This window comes from Galeopterus variegatus, unplaced genomic scaffold, assembly GCF_000696425.1.
Source record: "Galeopterus variegatus unplaced genomic scaffold, G_variegatus-3.0.2 Scaffold600, whole genome shotgun sequence".
In the NCBI taxonomy this organism is placed as follows: Eukaryota; Metazoa; Chordata; class Mammalia; order Dermoptera; family Cynocephalidae; genus Galeopterus; species Galeopterus variegatus.
This window is the reverse complement of record NW_007726711.1, coordinates 484868-500451: the sequence shown is the minus strand read 5'-3', so window position 1 is coordinate 500451 and position 15584 is coordinate 484868. Positions and strand designations below refer to the sequence as shown.

The 15584-nt window shown below is 37.9% G+C and overlaps 1 protein-coding gene across 1 annotated transcript in view; it reads left to right on the top strand.

Moving 5' to 3' along the window:
- Positions 1 to 15584, top strand: part of UNC80 (unc-80 homolog (C. elegans)) — a 214063-nt gene that overhangs the window by 33742 nt on the left and 164737 nt on the right. Inside the window, exons 14-16 of the mRNA XM_008570410.1 lie at positions 4894 to 5040; positions 12657 to 12804; positions 15089 to 15237. Coding sequence (XP_008568632.1) covers positions 4894 to 5040; positions 12657 to 12804; positions 15089 to 15237 — 444 coding nt within the window. The remainder of the gene's footprint in view (positions 1 to 4893; positions 5041 to 12656; positions 12805 to 15088; positions 15238 to 15584) is intronic.

The window sequence follows — 15584 nt, the reverse complement described above, 5'->3', positions numbered from 1 at the left end:
TATTGACTAGCATAGCAACTAGTCACTAGAACAAGTAAGTGGTAAGTGCAGAAACCTCCTTATTAGGTGTTCTCAGCAGGCATTAGTAGAAATGGTTAGAGAAAGTTGTATTCTAAATCCAAATACTATTGCCCTCCAAGTGATGTTATAGCTAATTCTTTGTTCATACTATTTCTGCAGGAGAACACCTCAGATAAACTACATTGTCATAATTCTCCATCTGCCACCAGCAGTAGCCTCTTTCTCAAGACTTTCAAGGTCTGACCTAACAGAGTGGTGTCTTAGTCTGCTCAGGCTGCCATAACAAAATACCATATATTGAATGGCTTAAACAACAGATATTTATTGCTCACAGTTCTGGTGGCTGGGAAGTCCAAGGTCAAGGTACTAGCAGGGTCAGTTTCATTCTGAGGCTTCATCCCTTGGCAACACCATCTTGCTGTATGCTCACATGACCTCTTCTTTGTGCATGCACAGAGAGCAAGAGAGAGAAAGACAGTGCTCTCTTTTGTTAGGCTCTCAATGTCTCTTCTAATATGAATCTAATCCCGCTGGTCCAGGGCGCCACCAACATGACCTCATTTGACCCTAATTATTTCCCAAAGACCCATCTCCAAATACCATCAGATTGAGGGTTAGGGCTTCAATATACGAATTTTGAGAGGACACAAACAGTCCATAACAAGCAGTATAATTTTTCATCAATATAAAGTTCTTTGCCTTGATTTAAGTAACACATTTTTGGCAGCCAACTTCAACCACATTTAAGGAGAAAGCAAGGGAAGAATTTTCCTTGATTAGTTGGTTGATTTATTTGGTGTTGGTGTGTAGCGGGAACAATTTTCCTAGCCTCAGTCTTCATGTCTCAACGTGACTTTAGCCTTCCTATTATTGATTGTGTATATATATATTTTTAACCAGTAGTTCATTTTATTTACTGCTGAGAAGTATTACATTTTACATGTATCCCACCTCAATTTGTTAATGTATTTAATTCCCTTCGCCTTGGCAACACCTGGTTTATGATCTCTGCACTTAACATCAAGAATTGGTTTTCTTCTTTGACATCAGTTTCAAATAAGAGTTACAAGAGTTTAAAGTCACATAACTTAAATTAATTTCAATTTGGGGTTTTAGCTGGAAAATGCTGTTCAGAAATTAAAATCAACAAGAGATTTGAATTTCTAACAGGCAACAGTCTGCACATCATGTCAAGTGTTTACAAGTATAACATTACACTGCAGAGTTCAACCATCTACATACATATTATATAAACTGTATAATTGTCCATTTTTTTCTTGCAATCTATCAAATTTTTACATCTGAATAAGTGTTGCAGAGCTTCTTCCTTTTTCATAATTTCTTCTCCATCTCTTTCCAGTCCCACTTGATGCATTTAATGTGCATTTATCATCTGTGTTTCCTCATCTTATTGTGTACTCTTATCTTTCAAATTTTTGTTTGCTCTAGTTCAAATACTCCTCCCCTTTTGGGCTCTTGAACCTTTTCTTTAGAATTTTCTTCTCCTGCCTTAATTATATATTTTCCAATTCCAATAAAATCTTTTGGTAATTAAAGTTCCCAACTTCTTAGCTCCTCACACATCCCTGAGGACATTTACAAAATCCTCAGATCTAACCTTAGATGAAAATTATCAAAATAATGGTACAGATCACAACGAATTGTATCCAGGATCCTAAGATCCAAGGAATCGTTTAGTCAGTAGTTATGTATGAATTAGCAAAAAAATGTGAGTTATAAGGACCTAACTTACAAACACAGCAAATGGCAAGATTCTTACTGAATTTCCATTCTTTACCTATCAACCTGGACTTACCACTCAAAGAGATTATAGATGGTATTTATTACATCCACTATAATATTGAAGAGGAATTAGAAAGAGAAATAAAAGAAAATTGTGAAATATTGGTAAGCTTTTATAACTAAAGCTTAGATATTCCAACTAAATTGATGAAAATTTTGTTATGTACATTAAGGATCTCTGAGGTCCATTATTAATATTTTGTTTTAATTTTTTTAGTGCTAAAATTCCACTCAAGTGACATTTCATCTAATTTTTGAGAAAACATACACATCTCTTAGCTATTTAAAATCTAGATATTATTCTAGATACTATAGCTTGATACTGTAAATGTTATTTTGACCAAACTTATCACTTTTAATTAGTACAGGATTTTTTAAAGTCAGATTGTGTGGTCTCCAAAACAGCCACCAAGATACGTATGTTTTGTAGCTGTTCTCAAGATAATATTCTTTCTAGTACAAAGAATTTATAAAATAAAACTGATGGTAGGTCAAGTGCCCTGTGTTTGTGATTCACACAGGTCTGTTCTGCCCTGTACCCATCTGTTACTTTCAGTGAAATCCGAGGGTTTATTTAATTTTGCAACCTAGTAATACCAGAAGGCTTGGAATTCATTAAGACAGAAGATCTAATTTTCATTTCTATATTTGCCACTAGCTTGTACTGAGAGCTTGAAATGTTATTTAATATCTGTGATTTCTGGCTGTACTTTGATGCATCTTTCTGAGCATCTTTGAGAGCAACATAAGTCCCAAGGACATCTGAAGGTCTAAAGAAATGAAAACCTCATTAGATTTACAAAGAGCTTTCAGAGCTAGAGAATTTTTAAAGGAGCATATAGTAATTAAAAAATGTACGTAAACCAAGCTTTCAAGTAAGCCCCTGCTCAAGAGACTGTGCAGTCTATGTGCTACACAAGGACCATCTACTAAGGGGCTAATGAGGACTGAAATCCAGTCCAAGTTCTGCTCACCAAGCCATTAACCCTAGGGCTGCATCCACCCAGAGTGCTCAACGTTTTCTTTGTCCTCCCAGAGGGGCTTCTTTACTCAATTTACATAAAGATGCCCCAGAGGATAGCAGTGCCCCACACCTAGAAGTAATAATTAACATTAGTTATGCTGTTATTATGTGCCTTACATGTATGTGTTGACACTCGCAACTCTATGAGGTAGGCATTATTATGATTCTCATTTTGTGAGGCATGGAATGATTAAATAGCTTGCCTAAGTTTATACAGTCAGAAAATGTTGGAGCTAAGATTTGAATCCAAACTAAAATTTTTTTCTCAGTTGGCTAAAAAATATATATGTATACATACACACACACACACACACACATATATATATACACACATACTCACACATAAAATCATTTATTGATAAGTTCGACTCTTCCATTTGCAGCCTTCTGAGCTGTCTTAAGTATGATCCTCTGGGAACAGATTCAGACATGGAGATACGTGTGCAGGAGGTTTATTGGAGTGCTCTCTCAGCATCAATATCTGTAAGGTATAAAAGAAGCAGGATGCAGAAGAGGGAGAAGTTGAACTGCAATGTGGTTTCAAGAGAGGCTTCAGACAATCACACAGGGAGCTCTGAAGCTGAGATGTCTCTTCGAAGTAGTCCCCAGGTGATGCAAGGGAGCCCACCTTTATAAACTGCTCCACCCTTACGCCCTGACCAGTCATTGGAGGTAGACTGCCTCCACGAAGGGAGCACAATGTTGGCCAAGGCAGCTCTCCAGGTGCGAGCAAGCCAGGAGAGGCACTCAGCTGAGGGCTCTCATCCATCAACACTTCCAACAACTCAGAGAATGAATGCTTCAGTCCTCAGGGGAGAATGGGGTCCAGTGCCATATTCATACATGAGCTTACAGATAAGAAAAGAGGACCAATTGCATAACATTAGGGGAGGAGAGAATCTACTGCACCACATTAAGGCACATGATAATGTCTAGACAACCCCCTAGACTTTTCACACCCTACCCACATTTGAACACTCTTTCTATGTGTGGCCTCCAAATTTATATGTCAACCTGATCATATGACTATGGAAAAGTCCCTTATAATTTACAAAGCAATTCTCATCCATTATTTCATTTGCTATGCACAGTAAGTGCATATGCTATTCACGAAGTAGGAAAGGCAGCAATTAGGATCCTTAATTCACAGGTGAGAAAACTAAAACACAAAGAGGTCATATGCAACAAAGGACCAGGGGATGGAATCCCAGGTCAGTGGTGTACGAGTATGTGCTGACAGCAGAATGTAATTAGAAGGACTGAGGCAGGTTGTGGCTTCCCAAACAAAGATAATGGCTTTCCCACACTGGGTAATGCATCATTCCTTAACAACTGCTTCCTTATGCTTCTTAGAAAAAACTTCAAGAATGTTTGTTTCTTGGAAGCCATGTTCTCCACTAACAACATGAAGTAAATGGGGCAAAAGAGGGGATAAGAACAATTCTCATAATTTATCTCAGGAGGGCTTCCTATTTGGCCTCAAGGGGAGAATCAAGCCAAATGTTTATAAAGCTCTGTATATTCTCACTTTCCTTGTGCATGTGTTACAATGCAGAAAGTGTGCAATTAGAAAAATCCCTCAACAATGTCAGAAATTGCCATGAGATTTCAAAGTCCCAGACTTTGATCAGTTCCAGAAATTTAGCAGCAATCCTTGCCTGGTGATATTATCAGAAGCCTGGCTAATGAGAGTAGTTTCTAAGAAAACCTATTTGCCTTCATCACTGATAGTAGGTGGCTATTCTGATAGTCCATCAAGGGCATAAAAACATGTCTTCTAATAAAAAGGTCTACATTTGTGTTCTTCAGTACCAGGGAGTGTTTGAATGTAGAGGTTTTTTTAAATTTTTTTTTCTTTTAAATCACATACTAGATTTCCGAAAAGTAAGTTTTTTAAAGCCCTTTATATTTCTATTTCCCAAAGTAGAGGTACTTGCTGTAATAAACATAAACTTGATTTAATCATAAAATAGAATCTTAATAGCAAAAGGACCTCCGTGGCCAAGTAAACTCACTTCTCTTTCTTTCTCGTTCATGGAAACTAGGATGAAAGTACGCCTGTAAGCAACCATAGGCTTGCTCTAACCATGCTCATCAAAATAGTGAAATCTTTGGGATGTGCCTATGGTTGCGGAGAAGGACACCGAGGGCTCTCTGGAGATCGTCTGAGACACCAGGTATTCCGAGAGAATGTAAGAGAATTAAAGTAGATTCCATTTCCCTTCCCTCATCCCTCCATCCAGTTTAGGAATGAGTCCTTTGACAATGAGGGTCAGTGTTCCCTGAAAAATGTTCTGTTTTATAGAGGTAATTAATGTTGTCTTGGGATGGGGGAATTCCCAACAAAATATCTCAAGACGTGTAAAACTCAGGCTTGAGAAAGTTTAATTGGGAAAACACTTCTGCCTCATGCCTAGGGCAGACTAACTTCTAATTGGCAAAAGCTTATATAATTGGAATATGAAATTACAGTTTGAAAAAACTTTGCACAAATGAATATGTCTAGCAAGCTTCTGATAGCCTGAGACAAATGACTTTTCAATCATCTGCTTGGGTACTGTAAAAGCCATATTTCATATTAGAAAAAGGGGTCAAAATTTAGTACTTAGTTTGTTCTTACTTGGACGTGGAAAATGGCCCTTATTGGGACAAAAAGGACTGTAAAAGTAGCCAGTCATTTTCTGGCTGCTTTGAGAATGAACCTTGACTTCCAGATATTTGAGATCACGTCCCTTTGAACTGTGTGAAACTTGAAACTCTGCACTTGAGCTGGCCAAGCATAATTCTGCAATGGAACCTGGTCTTTTGTTCCAGCTCATTTACTCTGGCTTCTGCTGACTGCTACTTTTCCTTTTCTACTTGAGCAAAACCCACCTTCACAGCAAACCCAGGTCGGGACCGTTGCCTCATATGTATGTTCGAATTGAAATCATAAGAAAGTACTATCTTAAAAATAAGGGTTTAATGCAAATTTGAGTTAAGGAAACCCTTTGGCATATCTTGGCAGAGGTTCAGGATCATGTCAAAATCTAAAGCCAGCCCATTTGTCGTTGGTATTAGGTTTTGTCATGAAATGTTCACACAGTATTAGCATGCTGGGTTTCTTGCTTATTGTATGATCGATCGATGGATCTATCTAACTATCTATCTACTCTTCTCTCTCTCTGGTCTTAAAAATTTTGGCCAAGATCTAGATCTTGAGCCAAAAATCAAAAATCAAAATAATAAACAAGGCAATAGATGACTGGCTTTGCCCCTATTTTTGCATGTGAATGTGATCTTTTATCTTTGACTTTTAACTCTATCACAATATGAATAAATGCCTTCAAGATTAAATAAACTACATCACTCCTCATGCAGAAGGCCAATATCATGAAACAAAATGCTAAAACATAATAATAAGTGTTAACACTTAGTTGGAGGTATAAACAGGCTCTGACAACCAAGCCTGTCTTTCTGGATTTGCAGAAAGCAGGGCTAGTCGGATCAGAAGCTACTGAGAGGCTATTGTTACTGCGTAGTCCACCGTGCTTTCCTCTCCAAGAGAACTGAATGCTTCCTATGAGGGCATCTAGCCAGTTTTCTACCTGCCCTCTCAACTTGACTTATGGGGCAATTCTTCTATTATCTTGTAGCTCTGTTCAACACTCATTATAGAGATTGTGTTTACTTATCCATGTTCAGTAAGCACATTGTCCTAGAGATATAAATTTAAGAAATTTTCCCTGGGTAATGTCTACTTCAAGAAACTAGACATTTCCAGATTTCTGTAGCATTGGATTTTCAGATGTTGCTTAACTTTTAAGATGTTAAAAATATTTCTCACCTTTAGTAGGTCATGTCTTGTATACATTTTGTTTTTCCCTAGAGGATCCATCTCCTTTTTTTTTTCCTGATTTCATAAAATTATTTTTTTATTGAAACGTCATTGATAGTACATATCTGTGGGGTACAGCATTGAATATCAACACCTGTGTGCAATATGTGGTGCTCAATCAGGATAATTACTATATTTATCATTACATACATTACACAATGCAATCATTTTTTGTGGCCCTTTACCAATTTCTTGCTAATCCCCCTTCTCCTTTTCCTCCTCTGGTGTCCTGAGTTCTGTTCTCTCCTTTTGAAAGTTCAATGAATTATTGTGATTATTGTAGCTTTCTTTCTTTCTTCTTATATGTATTTATTATTTTACCTCCCACTTATGAGTAAGAACTTGCAGTATTTCTCTTTTTGTGCCTGGCTTATTTTGCTTAACAAATTTTCTTTAAGTTCATCCATGTTGCTGTGAACAGCAAAATTTTATTATTTTTCATGGCAGAGTAATATTCCATTGTACCACATTTTCCTCATCAGTCATCTGTCAGTGGAAATTTAGGCCTGTTCCAACTCTTAGCTATTGTAAATAGAGCTGTGATAAACATGTAAATGCAGGTATCCCTTCGACATGATGATTTCCAATCCTTTGGGTATACTCCCAGCAGTGAGATTGCTGGATTATATGGCAGTTCTAACTGTTGTTGTTTGAGGAAACTCCATACTGTTTTCCATAATGGCCGCACCAATTTACAGTCCCATGAACAGTGTAAGAGGTTCCCCTGTTCCCCTTTCTGCACATCCTTGCCACCATTTGTTATTCTGGCTTTTTGATACTGGCCAGTCTAATTGGCGTGACATGATATCTCAATGTGATTTTGATTTGCATTCCCCTGATGTTTAGTGATGTTGGGCATTTTTTTCTTATGTCTATTGGCCATTTGTATATCTTCCTTTGAGAAATGCCTATTCAGCTCCTTTGCCCATTTTTTAATCAGGTTATTTGGTTTTTACTGTAAGTTATTTGAGTTCCTTGCATATTCTGCATATTAATCTCTGTCAGATGCATAGTTTACAAATACTTTCTCCCATTCTGTAGGTTGTATATTTTCCAGAGTTTTGTTTGTTATTGATTTCTAGTTTAATCCATTGTTGCCTGTTTCTGATTTCTAGTTTTAACCATTGTGGTCTGAAAAGACACTTGAAATGATTTCAGTTTTCAAAAATTTGTTGTGACTTGATTTGTGACCTAATGTGTCTCTCCTGGATAATGTTCCATATACTGATGAGAAAAATGTATATTCTGTAGTTGTTGGATGAAATGTTCCACACATATCTGCCAGGTCCAATTGGTCTAAAGTATGGTTTAAGTTCTGTGTTTCTCTATTGATTTGTTGCCTAGATGATCTGTCCAATGCTGAGAGAGGGGTGTTCATGTCCCCAACTATTATCATATTGGGATCTATCTCTTCCTTTACTCTAATAGTATTGGCTTTATATATCTGGGTGCTCCAGTATTGGATGCATATATATATTTATGATTGTTATGTCTTCTTGCTGGATAAGATCCCTTTATCACTGTATAGTGGTCTTCTTTGTCTCTTTATATGCTTTTTTGTTTAAATTCTATTTTATCTGATATAAGAATAGTTACTCCTGCCTGTTTTTTTTTTTCCGTTTGCATGGAATATCTTTTTCCATCCCTTCACCATTAGTTTGTGTTTGTCCTTATAAGTGAGATGAATCTCTTGAAGACAATATGTAGTTGGGTCTAGTTTTGTAATACAATCTGTCAGTCTGTTTTTTGAGTGGGGAGTTTAATACATTTACATTTAGGGTTGCTATTGAAAAGTATTGGCTTACTCCTGGCATTTTATCAATTTTCATTTGGATGTTTTAAGTATCTTTTGTTCCTTTCTTTCCCTTTTATTGTTTGATGTTTGTTGGTTTTCCTGAGGTGCTAAAATTTAGTTTCTTTCTCTTTCTCATTTGCATTTTTGTTCTACCAGTGGGTTTTGTTCTTTCTTGTATATTTGTGATAGCAATTATTATTTTTTAGATTTCAGGCACAGGACTTCCTTGAGGATTTCTTGTAGGGCTGGTCATGTGGTGGTGAACTCCCACAGTTTTGTCTGGAAAATACAATATCTCTCCCTTATTTCTGAAGGATAGCCTTGCTGGGTATAGTATTCTTGGCCACTATTTTTTTCTTTTAGTATTTTCAATATATTATTCCATTTTCTTCTGGACTGCAAAGTTTCTGTTGAAAAGTCTGCTGTTAGTCTGATAGGGTCTCCCTTATAGGTGACTTGATGATTTTCTCTTGCTGCTGTTAGGATTCTCTCTTTGTCTTTGAGTTCTACGAGTTTGACTATGTGTCTTTGAGAGGATTTTTTTGGATTGAATCTGTTTGGGAATCTTTGATTCTTCTGGATCTTCCCTTTACCTGGGAAGTATTCCATTATTATTTCATTGACTAGGTTTTCAATGCCTTTTTCTTTCTCCTCCCCTTCTGGAACACTAATAATTCAGATGTTTGTGTGCTTGAGGCTGTCTGCTAGCTCTCTTAGATTTTCTTCATTTTAAAAAAATTCCTGTTTTCCTTTTTCTTGTCCACCTGAGTTATTTCTAAAAGACCATTTTTGAGATTAGAATTCTTTCTTCTGCTTGCTCTAACCTGCTGCTTAAGCTTTAGGTTGTGATTTTTATTTCATTGAATGAATCTTTCAGTTCCAGAAGTTCTGCTACATTCTTTTTATTTATTTAGTGGTCATGAACATTCATGAGATACAAAGCTGCTTGTCACCCCTTGTGCCCATGATGTGAGGACCAGATTCATACTGGCAGCATACCCCTTACCACAAATTACATTTGTACTTCGTGTCCTCCACCCACTTATCCTCAACCTCCCTTCCCTCCCCCCTCCCCCCCCACTCGACTTTGTAGTCCAAGGAATGTTCTCTCCCTCTGCAAATCCAATGCACCACTGTGGTCTTTCTTTCCTTCCTTATTACTCTCTTAATACCCACTTATGAGTGAGTGCATGTGGTATTTATCTCTCTGTGCATTGCTTATTTCTCTCAACATAAGTTTCCCCAGGCTCATCCATGTTGTTGCAAATGGGATAATTTCATTCTTTTTGTGGCAGAGTAGTATTCCATGGTATATATATACCACAGTTTCCTTATCCAGTCATCCATTGATGGACATTTAGGTTGGTTCCATGTCTTGGCTATTGTAAACAAAGCTGCAATGAACATGGGAATACAGGTATCCCTTTGATGTATTGATCCCTTTGTAAATTTCCTCCTTCACATCTTGGGTATTTTTTTCTCATTTCATTGTGTTATCTAACTTAGTCTTCTCAGATCTCACCAAGTTTCCTTAAGATTGTTGCTCAGAATTCCTTTTCAGTCATTTCAAGGTTTTCTTGCTCTGTAGGGTCTGGTACTTGAGAATTACTGAATTCCATTGGTGGTGTCATATTTTTTCTTCCTTTCTTTTTGTATTTCTAGTATCTCTACCTCAATGTCTCATGATCTGGTAGAACAGTTGCTCCTTCTATTACTCTGGATTGGGCTTTGAGGACAGAGACTTCCTCCTCTTTTCCTGGGCTCCACTGGTAACTCTCCTTGTGTTGGTGCAGTTGGGTGTGTGGCAGGATGCCTGCACAGTGGCCATGGATACTACTGCAATGTTGAGGCACACTTGCAGCAGCAGTGGCTGTGGTGGGCCACTTGTGTGGAAGCAGTGTTTGCAGCATGCTCCTGCCCTCTGCTGGGTGGGGGGCTGCCTGTGACTGCTGACTAGGTTCCTGGGCATGCTCTTACCTTCTGTTGGGCAGGTGAGGCTGCCTGCAACTCTCTCTATATATATTTTTAGAAGCAGAAGGCTTCTGTAATGATATTCATGAAAATGACAGCAGTTCTATCATGGCATTCCTCAGTGCTTCTTAATCAGTAGCTGGTGGTCCCCAATTAGTAAATGAATTCACTCTTTAGCCATTTTACATCTCTTGAAGAAGTTTAGGATGTTCTTTCAGAATATTTGAGGTTTTATTCTTGGTTAAACTTCCCATTGAACTAATACAGACCACGCAGACATTCCAAAAGCCTTTAAGTAGTAGATTTATAACTGTGCTTTTCTGGTGTATTTTATAGAGAACACAGAGAAATTTGTACTTCAGGCTTTCCAACCTAGGATTTTAAAAGGCTTTGTAAATATTATAATGAAGATCTTCAAAAATTCTTTATGAAATAATAATTAAATACTCCTTCATGTGGAACATATTTTACCTAAGTGCTTTGCAAACTTTATTTTATGGCAAGCAGCATTTATTTCAAAAGAACAAAAAAATGAATCTTCTCAAGATCTGGCAACTAGTAAAATTAGTAAAAAATACCTAATTTCAAATCTAGGACATAGTAAAGGAAGAATGAAAAAGATATCAATCCATCTGACTTTGTGATGCAGATGGAGAGCTTATAGCAATGTCATGCCCACCTATTGCTATTGCTAATTCCAAGTTTCAGCCTTCTTTTATTATTATTTTTTTCCTTTCAAAATTTTCAAGAATCTTTCCTTGGGCTTTGATTTGTCAAAATGTTGATGTAACAAATATTCTTCTTGGTCGTTATTAAGGGCCCACCAATAAGATCTCCATGCTCAGGGATTGCCTTCCCTAATCTGGCATTCATGTATATGCCTAGTTGTCAAAGTTCACCATCCTCAATTAAGGTGGCACTCACCCACCCACTTCTCCTTTCCTGATCCTTAGCCCTTTTCTCTCAACCCAGAGACTTCTGTCATTTCCTAATTTCATTCCATTGTTATGGACTTTCCTGCATCTCTTTTATTCAGATTGTAGTCTTCTTCAAGATACCAACTAATCTCTATTATCAGTCATCTGAAATCCTTTTTGGGAGTAGGTGGTATCTAAATACATTTCCCCAAAACCATGAGACTATTATATTATAGGAGAAATAGCTACATATTAAGAGGCAAAACCCTGACTTCCAGTTTTGGCTCTACTGTGAAATGTGTTGTCAACTTGGACAAGTCCTTGACTTCTTTGAGCCTCAATTTCCTCAACAGTAAAATAGCGATACTCACCAAATCACAGAGATGATGTAAAAGTCAAATGTTACATACAAGTAACACATTTTAAACTGTGAAGCACCAGGCAAATGTGATTTTTCTCTCAAAGGTAGGAAAAGGCTAGAAGGCCCCCTAATGCTTCCAGGTAACAGTAGAGCATTCTGTCTGTTGCCTTCTGTAGCCAATGACTGTGACCTCATTGGTTATGATGGTGTGAATTATTCCCTTTCCCCTTGCCTGATGGCCAAATTATTTGCTGGGCCATAGGAAATATAATTATGAGTAGCAGGGCCTAGTCAATGGTCACTTGTTTTTCATATACACGAGGCCAACTTCTCTTTAAATACATACTTACACTTTCAACTGCAGACACATAAATAAACATCTAGACTTCACTTTGTTTTATGCCTCTTATACGTTCCAAGGATCTTTCCCTCCTGGCCACATAAGAGGACACTGAATACCAGCTGCCTACATCCTTCTCACTCCCTCCATTAAATCTGTTTCATTTCAGAGTGGCTGAGCAGAGTGGCATGCTTCCTCCTAGTGCACAAAGCCTAGTGCACAAAGTGAATTGCCAATTCTATCACTTTCCTAAATTGTATACTTTGAGTTTATTCATCAAGATCTTAAAATTTTGATCTTGGTGAAAACATTGAACTCCTTCTTTGGGTTTTTCCAAAGGAGCAGCTCTTCCCAGTGTTTACTCCCTCTGGGTGCTCAGTCTGCCCTGCCTTCTTGCTCAGACAAGAGGGGCTAGCAGGGCTGGCTGGCACTGGCCAGTGGGGGTGGATGGAAGCCTTTGCTTTCCAAAGACTTCTGTCTCTGACTAAAAATATCCATAGCTTAAGCTGGTACTTGTGACTTTTTCACTTTTCTTCCTTCATTGCAGGCCCAGAACTGCCTCACTAAGTTATACAAGCTAGATAAGATGCAGTTCCGACAAACCATGAGGGACTATGTGAACAAGGACTCTCTCAATAACGTAGTGGACTTCTTGCATGCTTTGCTAGGATTTTGTATGGAGCCGATCACTGACAGTAAGTAAAGTTGCACCTGAGTTCTAGGAGAAATCACTGCAAGGCAAAGCAGGTAGTATTTCAGGGGCACATTAAATTTATGGGGAATTTAGAGAGAAATGTGTATATGTGTGTGTGCATGCACGCATGTGCATAACTGTGAGTGTATGTAGTAAAGTATAAACAAAAAAAGCTTGCACATCATCTCTGATGACACCTTTTGGAGGCTTTCTAAGGACAACTTACCTCAGTGCGTGAGAATCTGCTGAAGCAGTGGCATGCTCACCTTAGCCCTCAATCTTCACAATGCCACTCTGGGAACTCTTCTTCTTTGTATGACTTTCTGTCGTATGACAACTGAGGCAGTGATCAGGAGATGGAGCAATGTACAGATGGTCCCCAACTTATGATGGCCTGACTTATGATGTTTCAACTTTACAATGGTATGGAAGCAATAGGCATTTGGTAGAAACTCCACTTCTCTCGCGATGCTGGGCAGCAGGAGCAAGCAGCAGCTCCCAGTTAGTCACAAATTTTCTACTTAATGATATTTTCAATTTACAATGGGTTTACCTCGACATAAACCCCATTGTAAGTCAAGGAGCGAGCATCTGTATCCATTCATTCAACAAATATGAAATGAGTACCTATTATTTGCAAGGCACAGTGCTGGGCAATTTTTTCACAAAATAAATCAGGAAAGAAAAAAATACCAACATGTGAGTATAGTAAACATAGTAGTAACACAATTTTGACATACATATATACATTTATACTAAATTTAAAAACAGGAAAATGGATCCATAGATAGACCCACAAACTGTTTTACAGCTTTATTGCATTAAACTCCCGTGTAGAGACTAAAGTTACAGGAAGAGACCAGTAAATGAAAGTTGCATCATAATAAACTGAACACCTGCTGTAGCATTTGATGCAAATACTGTAATTAAATGAAGGTGATGCATGAAGCCTGAATTGAGTAAAATACACACAATTAGTATAGGCTTTTATTGTTTATATGATACGTGTGATGGTACAGTAGTTGATTCATAATGAAGATATATTTTTTGTATGTAGAAGCAGTTTTCCTGGTTGTATCCCAGGCTTTATTGTTTGGTTGCCACATTAAAAGAAAATACTGCTCCTCTATAGAACCTCTGGAATAATCTATGTTATCAGAGGTGTTTTAAGACAAGCATATTATAAATTTTTTTTGAAAAAATAGAGAGGGTTGTAGTTGAGACACTGCAAGAGAAATTCTTGAATACAAACTATTTCTTTCTTTTTTAAAGCTGAGATAGAAATTATAAGCATAGACTAAATATTTCTTTCAGTAATGTAAAATCTAGAGATAATTCCTTGTCAGTGGTCACAGACAGTGAGAATGGATAATAAAGTATATTACTATAGAGTGATAAATTCCTCCTGGGATTCTTGAGATGTGGAAATGGATCACAGTGAATTGGCCAGACAGACACAGGCTCCTATTTGATTAACCTTGGAGCAGCACATGCCCTTCCCCACAGTCTGTAGGTGGCTCACAAGCCATGAGGAATCTTCTGGCAAGGTCACAGAATACCTGTGTGACCCTTACAGAAGATCCATGGTTATTTGAAAAATTGGCCTAAAATGCCATGGAGGTTGATGGCCTCAGTTCACTGTCATTTCATGTATATGAGTTAGAAGGAGGTGGATCTGAGGGTGGTTCTTAGGTTTTTCCCTCTCCATATGCCCAAGAAGCTTCTGGAAGGACTCTATAGTTCCTAGTAGGACTCAGCTTTTTCCAGTGCCTGCATGAGTTTCCCTGCTGGGCTCCTCCTTGCCCCTTTCTTCTCCCTGCCCAGCTTACCTGGTTGGTCCCACCTCATTCCACTGTTGACAGACTGAACAATTTCTACTGAAAAGCCAGCATTCTTCAGCATCAAATAGGTTGAGTCTAATCAATTCTTTCTCCATTGAGGGCCCATTTAGTAGGTCATTTTTTTTTAAGCGATCACCTATTTATAAACTACTCTAGGGCTAAAAGTCTTTCTTAAAGTCAAAAGTTGAGTCCTTTTGCTACGATTATCAATCCAAACATTCACAAATGCAGCTGGATATGTCATAGTGAAGACTTCGAAGGAGACTATGATTCATTTATTTCCAAGTCTGCATAGAGATTATTAAACCAGGGGCATCTTTAATCATCTGTTTCTTTAGTTTGTGTAGCCCTTCATTAATTTCTGGGTACCAGGTACTTCTTTACTCCTTTTGATTGTGCAGCTTAATCGAAATACTGCCTTTAATTTGTGCCTTTTCATTCCAGACAAGGCTGGGTTTGGAAACAACTTCACCACGGTGGACAACAAATCCACAGCCCAAAATGTGGAAGGCGTTATTGTCAGTGCCATGTTTAAGTCCCTCATCACACGCTGTGCTTCGACCACACATGAACTGCACAGCCCTGAGAATCTGGTGAGGAGTTCTCTTCTTCTCGCAGAAGTTCTCAATCTCTCCTCTGAGAAAATTTCTCATGTCATGGCCATGAAGAAGAGAAGTTGAAGCTTAAAAGTATACTACTTAAAATACTGATTTTCCCCAGTGTCACCAGTAACTCACAATGGAGCCTTCACAACACTTTTCTCCTCCTTGTTACTCATTATCCTCTCTGCAAATTGACTTATCTTCCTCTTCCATCTCAAAGGTTATGTAGTGTTTGGTGAAATAGTTGCAAAGTATTTCAAGCCTATCAGAAAGAGTGTGATAGAGCATAGTTTCTTGGCTCATGGATTATTAAAGAATATGATTGCAGACATGATTTG